Genomic DNA, 7742 nt, shown 5'->3' on the forward strand with positions numbered 1-7742 from the left:
ACAATTATCTGAATGTTAAAATTGTCTAACTTCTCGGTGAATAACTAATTCTAGCATGATTTTTCATATTTCTCTTCATATATATTATGGATATGTTTGAATAACTATTGCAATATAAATAAACTAAAAAGTAGAAGTAAAGAGTTCATTTTATAAATTAAAATTAATTTCAATATAAATTAAGAAAATAAAATTTACAGAAATGAGTATAAGATATTGTAATTTATGATTTTTTTTTCCCGGAAACACTAGTGATAATATTGTTAAAATATATTCTAAGTCAAATATTCCCACTTAATTAGACCATTACAGTCTGCTTTAAAATAAATAACTTTTAAAAATATTTATGTATGTATTTTTAAAATTTAAATTATATTAAAAAAACTAATTTTAATTTTTAGGTTGTGTTGTTTGTTTCATAAATTATAATATATTAAAATAATATTAAATTCGATATTTTTAAAATATAATTATTATTTTAAAAATTGAACCGACTCACAAACCTAGTTCGACCCATCGATATGACTTGTTTGATAATGTGTGAATTTTATTAAAATTTGAGGATGCATAATGAAAAAAGAGTAAGTTTTAAGCTGATAACTTGAAATAATATCTGAAAGTAAAATATATAATCACTTGGTAAAATTTAAAAGTAAACTAAATATTTTGGGGAAACTAATATATTAAATAAAGTATAAATGAATTGAAATAATTACTACAATATTTCAGATCTACCAGAAGAATTTTCTTCACGAGATTTGGGGAATTCTATTCTTCTTCCAATTGGTAGGAATGCATAACAAGTGATAGGAATAAACTTTTGAAGTTCTATCCTTTGTAAGTATCATTTCCAAAAAAAGGGGACGAGTAACAGAAAACTAGACTGATGTAACAAAACGAATCTATAAAAATAGACGTCTTATGCAATTTTTCCAAAAGAAAAAGTTTTTACTGCAATCTGTAATGCTTTTGTAAATCTATGCAAACAGGAATTACACACTCCCTTAGAACCATCATGCTCCCGAAATAAGCATATGAAAGTTTTCACCAAACTCTTCCGTTATCTTTGGGCATAAGGATTGAATGAATATATGCACGGAATAACATTGTCTGATGTGGTTCTTTCTTTACCCATTGATGCAGTAAATGTTAAACTGATCGAAAACTCCTCACAAAAACAAACGGTACTACCTTCAAAGTCACCTTAACTGCCATTAATTAACTGATCTCCAATTTGGTGAAAGTTCCTATCTTCACCAATGATTTTCATCCAATCAAAGCAAATACAATAAAGTAGCTGAACCAACAGAAGAAATCATCACCGTTCCATGCCGTTGCTGATAAGAAGGATATTATATTTGGGGCCGATCCATATGATAGATAGAAAATATTCTTTAGTTTGTCTGGTCATGATTCTCATGCAGATATCTCCATTACTAGAGAGATATCTTTCTAGCTTGCTTTGTAGGTATACATGTACCCCCGAAGCTTTCTCACCTCTTCTGATGACTCGGTTAGTAAATGATCCACATAGAGGCAGAGTGCAGATGCTCTGGATCATAGTAAGAAGCAATGCACTTAAACCGGGTTAATGCTCACAAAACTAAACAAAACAAAACACATGGAATGCATGGCCTACCCAAGAGGACCAAATGGTAGCCAGATTACATCCCAACGAAACTTTGGCAACCTACAAAAAAATAATTATTATTAAACAGGAAGAATTGAGAAAGCACCTATAGATAGCAAAAACCTATGATTTTAAAAGCGGACGTATTATTGAACTGGTTAAAGTATTGGTTTAAGGTTTAATGATTTAAAATTTAATGGTTAAACATTTATCAAAAAAGGGTCGAACCAGTGTTAATAAAACTGTTATATTAATTGAATGATATATAAAATAATATTAAAAATATAACATCACAATTCTATGATGTTAAAATCTAAAATAAACATAATTTCGTTGCTTCTTAACATTTAAAATACATATAAAAATTAAAATAAAATGTTAACATAATTGAATTAAATTTTCAATAACATTAATAAATATTTATTAATAATAAGCTTATATGTAGAATAGAAGGAAATTACCAAATATTTTATATTGTTTTAAGAACAAAGTTAAAATAATTTATTACTAAATATTTTTAACTGAACTGGTTTAGACTGGTTTTATCAGTTTTGACCGGTTTTCAGTTCTTTTAGGCTGGTTTTGTTGTTTATTTGAGCCTGTTAACTTACTGGTATATCGGTTTGACACATCGGTATGATTTCAAAACAAAGACGAAAAAAACAACTGAAGAATGTGTATGAAGGAATTATAAAAATTTATTTTGTCCTCCATATCACTACTACTTGAGTAGAATGTACAAGTTTCCTTTATCGTTTTCCCACTCTATTTGGGCCCATAATTATAGCCTCTTGATTCTTGAATCTAGAAAATTCAAACTGAAAATATACACTGAAAACCAATGCCCAGAGTTTTGCAATATATTTCATTTCACTTTTCTACATTTAACAATATGCAGAATCCTGTATGGAATATATATCAAATGCACAATCATGCTTATCAAGTAACTTTACCTCAACATGTAATATAACCAGAAAACTGCCAGGGTAACGCCAGTATACCATGAGTACTTGATCCATCTCCTGCGATGGTTTGATTCATGAAGCAGACCTATGATGGCAAACAAGCATGCTAAAACAGCCACCCAGTCTGTAAAAGTTATTCAATTAAATAAGTTCACAGCATTGATCCACATAATTTGTGATACGTGGAGAACATATCATATTTTATCGTTGCAAATCAGTATAAGCAGATAATGCAAATAAGGGCACAAAGGGACTAAAATCTACAACTTTATAGAACAGAATAATACGAAATGAAACAGTTCCTGATTAAAATAGGAAGAAGAAATTCAGATACGAGAAGTGAACCTGCAGATATAATAGTCCATGAGTAGATCTCCTCCATGAAATACGCATGATACCGCTGTTTATCAAAGAACAAAGAAAGACATATCATATTCAGTAAAGGCAACTATCATGAGATTGAAAAAAAAAAAAACAGCTAAAATGCTTCAATGTTACAAATCAGGAAAAGAGTAAAATGCAGAGCCTTCCCACTATGTCAGATTTTAACATAACTCCTATTTGAATAAATTTTTCCACAAACATTAAAAGGGGAAGAAAATAAGAAGGTAAAATGAATTGAACTTTTCTCATAACTTAAAAATCAAGTTGTACACTTCTGCAAAAAAACTCAGTTGTACAAGTTACTTTTAACTAACGGGAAAGGCTTAATTCATTTTTGTCTTCTTAATCTCTTCTTTTCAAGTTTACAGAGTTTATCCAACGAAGAATCCACTTCTGACTGAATATGTCACCAAAAGCACAGCCAAACAATGTATATCCAAAAATTCATGAGACGTAAATTAAATAGAAAAAGATGCTTATCAAATCCCATAACACCAGCATTCCAGTTAAAAAAAAAAAAAGAAATGCTCAAATCACAAGCAACCTAGAGAAATACGATATAAATAAACCTCCTTCAGTATATAGTCTCCGTTTCTAATTTCAACGATTCTTCCAGAAGACAGTAATTCACAAATTGGAAATTTTCGGTGTAAAATATAGCAACAAGTCTTGAAAATACCAGTTCCCACGGTGTTAAAGCCTGATGGAAGATGGAGTACAAAAGAAACACGATGTAACAGAAGAACAAAGTTGCGAATACCATCTATATAATAAAAAAGAAAATCAGGTTAGCAGGAGTCCAATAAGTTAAAGAATTCAATCAAATTGTGTTTAACAAGAAATAAAGGTAACATTGTGTTGTGAATGTACCCTCCATAAGCGACTCTGCTCAGCTTGACTTCTTTCAAGAGAACGAACTAACTCTTCCTGCTCTGCGCATCAAAATCTAAGTCTTCATTAATTAACTAGATGACCCAATTCGAATTTATAAAACAAAATGAAATATTTATAATTTTAATTTTTCCGCAATCAGAAATAGTCGAGGAAGATCGTACCATGAGATTCTAAGGGTCGAGAGTCTCCGTCGTGCACCGGAAGAGAGAGGTTTCCGTCTTCCGAATGGCGAAATTTCCTTGCGAGCTTCTTCATTGTTCTAATTTACCGATTCCTTTCTATCGTCGCAGATTTGAAACGGTTCTTGGAAAATCTTGTTCTAATTGTTAAGTATTTCGTTATATTTATTCGTCAATCTATTATATGATTAAATATTAAAAAAAATCAAAGACAGTTACTATTTTATAAATTATACTAGGAGAAAATTAAGTTTCCATGTATTTTTTTTAAAATAAAATAAGGGAAAAATAGAGAGCATAAAAGTTTAAATGAAACGTGTCTAATTAAAAGTTTAAATCATCTACAATGTATTCATTATACAAAGCTATTTTTTCTCATTCTTCCTTTGAGTAAAGATTTAATTTATAAATACTAATGTATATGTAATTACCAGTGTTGTTTTGTGGGAAAGTTAAAAATCAAGAATCAACTTAATCACTCCAACAATTGCATATTTCAAGTTTTTGATATACGAGTACTTGATTTTTTTAGTATTTAATATTTTATTTTAAAATGAAATGTTTAAAATTTAACATTTTATATTAAATATCGTGTATTGTTTTCGCCAGTTTTAATGTATATATATGATCGAAACTGTTAAAAATGAAACATTACAACTTGAATCAATAAGATGTCAAAATGATATAAAAATATATAAAATATTTGAGAAATAAAAACAACATAATAATAAATATTTTTCCTATAGTTACATTAAAATTTCAAAATTTACTAAAAATATAATTTCAAAAATTGTAAGTACTCAAAATATAATTATTTAACACTTTTTTAATCCTTCAAAATATTTGGTAAAAATATGTTGGCCAGTGAAAAATTAATTAAAAAAAATGGTACTGCGATAACTATGATAGATTTAATTTTCAAAATTAATATCCAGAACTTACCTTTTAATATTTTGTATATAAAATCTAATTACTGCCATACATTTTCTGAAAGGAATGAAGATTAAACTATCATAACTATTATTTTTAGTATGTCAAACTTTAAAGTTATTTTCTCATAAAATATTGATATAATTTACACATACATTCGATATATTAACAAAGTCAAAACATTACAAATTTGTTACCGAATGCATTTAATGCTATACATTACAAATTTTATTAATACGACATTTATCTCTTTACGCTTTAATCTATTTACAGTTTAAAATTAAGTATAAGAATGTATAATTGAAGTACCTCAAAATATTCCATTATAATAGTTAGGGAATATTCCATTATAATAGTTAGGGAGTTCAATGATAATATTTGGGAATGATTATGAGAAGTACTGACAAAAAATATACCTTTTTAAGACTTAAAATCAAATTTACGACAATGTCGATAACTATTAACTCTAATTATTAGTGTATCATTTTGTTTGAGTTTAGTATATTTAAAAATTTCACATTTATAGAATAAGAATATGAAAGGCACTGTTAGCTTCATTACAAAACACAGTAATGTCCACACATTCAATGGGGGATCAGGGATGTGGAAGAAAAAAAAACACGAATCATACTGATTCAGAAAACATTGGATCCATACTATTACCAGGGTGTTCAGTTCCGTTACTTCAAGAAATAAAAACTGACAACGCCGATTAGCAGACCAAACTAGACCCAAAAAAGTCAAACGATTTGAACCGAGCCGGTTATAAAACAATTGGTATTGAACCATACTGGTTGATTAAAAGTTCCACTCAATCCGAAACTGTTAATTAAACAGCTTGGCTCAAACCAAACCAAACCACTATATAAAGGACTTCACAATCCGATTCAGTTTAACTGATCCTCTTCGTAGTCCCGTTCGATTGAAACTAAACCATCTTAGAAAACCAGTTCAGTTCAAACCGAACTATTTCCATAGCACCTTATAATCGGTTCAATTTAGCCCAGTTTTTTTTAGAAAGAACCATGTTCACTAGTCAACACTGTTCTGGGGAGATAGGATGGGTTTGAAACAACAAGAATTAAACTGCAGCTATCTTTGCATTCATCCACATCAATGTGGTAATGCCAATTAGGACAGCTAGGTTTATAATGATTGTTGTTCCTTGACACAGTTACGAGGAATTCAAACGAAACTCCAAAATCCATGATCCAAAACCCGATCACGGCAATTTCAGCTTCTCATCAAGCTCAATAGCACTCTAAAATGCTAATGTTTTTCATAGTAAGACTTAGTTCAGCTGTTTCTAGATGTATTACCACAAAGGTTCAAGCTAACCCCTTTTCAAATGTTGTTACATCCTGTTCTTTAAACAGAAATTATCCCCTTCACTATCCTATTAGCAACCACCATAGCAAGGGAAAAAGTGTGTCTAAACTCAAACATGTTTAATTTTTCTAAGGCAATCAAAACTGAGGCAGAAAATCAATATTATCAGGCTACATATTCTCAATGTCTCAACAAATTAAAAGATAAATATAAAATCCGCAAAATCAACTATAACAAAAAGATATATATCGAGTACATAATTAATCTTCATCATCAATAACCTTAGTACCCAAACCTTTAAGCTCCTCCTTGGGGATCTCGACGACGGTAACAAGAGAGTATAACTCTTCTTTGGCATCCTCATCATCATTCCTCTTGCGAGCAATGCGAACCCTAATCCTCCTGGGAACACTCCGGATCCCCTGACTCCAGACATACTTGTTGAGCTTCACATCCACTCTCACGTCATTCGTCCCCATCGCCTGCTGCGCAAACTTCCTTATTTCCTTAATTGCTTTGGGAGCCTTCTTCTTAAACGTGCTGTTTATCATTGTGACAAACATCAGAAACAAAAATTAAATACATAAAATATGAATTAATTATCGATTTAAGAAAGAACGAGAACAGAAAATGTTCTACAGAACAGTTGCATAGTTTGAAAAAAAGGAGATTACCAGCCATGTAAGCGTTTGTGTAGGTTGATGGTGTACTCTCGAGAGACGACCTCCTCTTTCCTACCCTTGGCTTTCTCCACCATTGTTATTCACTCACCTATGCATGTAATATATACTCAGGATTTGCTTCTATCTGAACGTTAATAGAAACAGTTATGACTGGAAATCGAGCAGAGAAGACAACATACCTTTCTTTAGATTCTGGAAAATGCAGCGATGCTGAGAGAGGAGGAAGAAACGGAGGCAGAAGAAAAGGACGAAATATAGGAGATTTCACATACAATAATAAAATCCAAACCCTAATGGGCCTCTTATGAATAACGGGTTCAATCTACAGGCCTCATCATGGAGAGATTTTTTAGTGAGAAAAAACGTATATTTGTTTTGAGTTTTTTTTTTTTCAAATTTTTTAATTTCTTTTTTTACTAAGAGACTGATGGTTAAATACAAGTAAAATAACTTAAAATTTACTGATGGTTAACTGTTTAATATGTTAACTCTTTTTTAAGCTTAATAAAGAGGTAGGTTATTTTCTTTAAATAATTTACAAACGACCTACCAATAAAAATTATTGCCAAGAGTCTAATTAATATGATTTTATTTTTTTTATTACGGTAATTAAATTTCTAATTGTTTGGCTTCTAAGAAATCATGACATAACCTATTTCATTTTTAACAAATGGATTTTGAAGTTTTGAATTGGACGATTATATCCATAAAAATAAAATTCGCACAGTAAATTTATTATATTCGCAGA

At 30.0% G+C, this 7742-nt stretch overlaps 2 protein-coding genes across 3 annotated transcripts; both read right to left on the minus strand.

Annotated features, from left to right (window-relative positions):
• Nucleotides 1–903: 903 nt before the first annotated feature.
• Nucleotides 904–4211, minus strand: LOC106767429. Of its 2 annotated transcripts, none has more exons than XM_014652321.2 (7): nt 4035–4211; nt 3850–3911; nt 3659–3742; nt 2941–2995; nt 2584–2680; nt 1640–1690; nt 904–1552 (listed from the first exon to the last, which is right to left on the minus strand). In XM_014652321.2, the coding sequence occupies exons 1-7, from the start codon at nt 4126–4128 to the stop codon at nt 1453–1455; spliced, it is 543 nt and encodes a 180-aa protein (XP_014507807.1). In that variant the 5' UTR covers nt 4129–4211; the 3' UTR covers nt 904–1452. The 2 variants fall into 2 exon arrangements, with proteins under 2 accessions (XP_014507807.1, XP_014507806.1); XM_014652320.2 differs by having other exon boundaries at nt 2584–2719; nt 4035–4209.
• A 2200-nt stretch (nt 4212–6411) lies between these two features.
• LOC106767278 (60S ribosomal protein L31) lies at nt 6412–7321 on the minus strand. Its single transcript, XM_014652132.2, has 3 exons — nt 7174–7321; nt 6986–7082; nt 6412–6851 (listed from the first exon to the last, which is right to left on the minus strand). The coding sequence occupies exons 2-3, from the start codon at nt 7066–7068 to the stop codon at nt 6572–6574; spliced, it is 363 nt and encodes a 120-aa protein (XP_014507618.1). The 5' UTR covers nt 7069–7082; nt 7174–7321; the 3' UTR covers nt 6412–6571.
• Between the last annotated feature and the right edge of the window lie 421 nt (nt 7322–7742).

This window comes from Vigna radiata, chromosome 7 (genome assembly GCF_000741045.1).
Source record: "Vigna radiata var. radiata cultivar VC1973A chromosome 7, Vradiata_ver6, whole genome shotgun sequence".
Classification (NCBI taxonomy): Eukaryota; Viridiplantae; Streptophyta; class Magnoliopsida; order Fabales; family Fabaceae; genus Vigna; species Vigna radiata.

Coding starts and splice junctions, on each gene's coding strand:
- LOC106767429 (XM_014652320.2), bottom strand. CDS start 4,128: ATGAAGAAGCTCGCAAGGAAATTTCGCCATTCGGAAGACGGAAACCTC. Junction 3,743..3,849: donor AGCAGAGTCGCTTATGGAGG/GTACATTCACAA, acceptor TTTATTATATAG/ATGGTATTCGCAACTTTGTT. Junction 2,996..3,658: donor CTTTAACACCGTGGGAACTG/GTATTTTCAAGA, acceptor TTTGATAAACAG/CGGTATCATGCGTATTTCAT.
- LOC106767278 (XM_014652132.2), bottom strand. CDS start 7,068: ATGGTGGAGAAAGCCAAGGGTAGGAAAGAGGAGGTCGTCTCTCGAGAG. Junction 6,852..6,985: donor CACAAACGCTTACATGGCTG/GTAATCTCCTTT, acceptor AATGATAAACAG/CACGTTTAAGAAGAAGGCTC.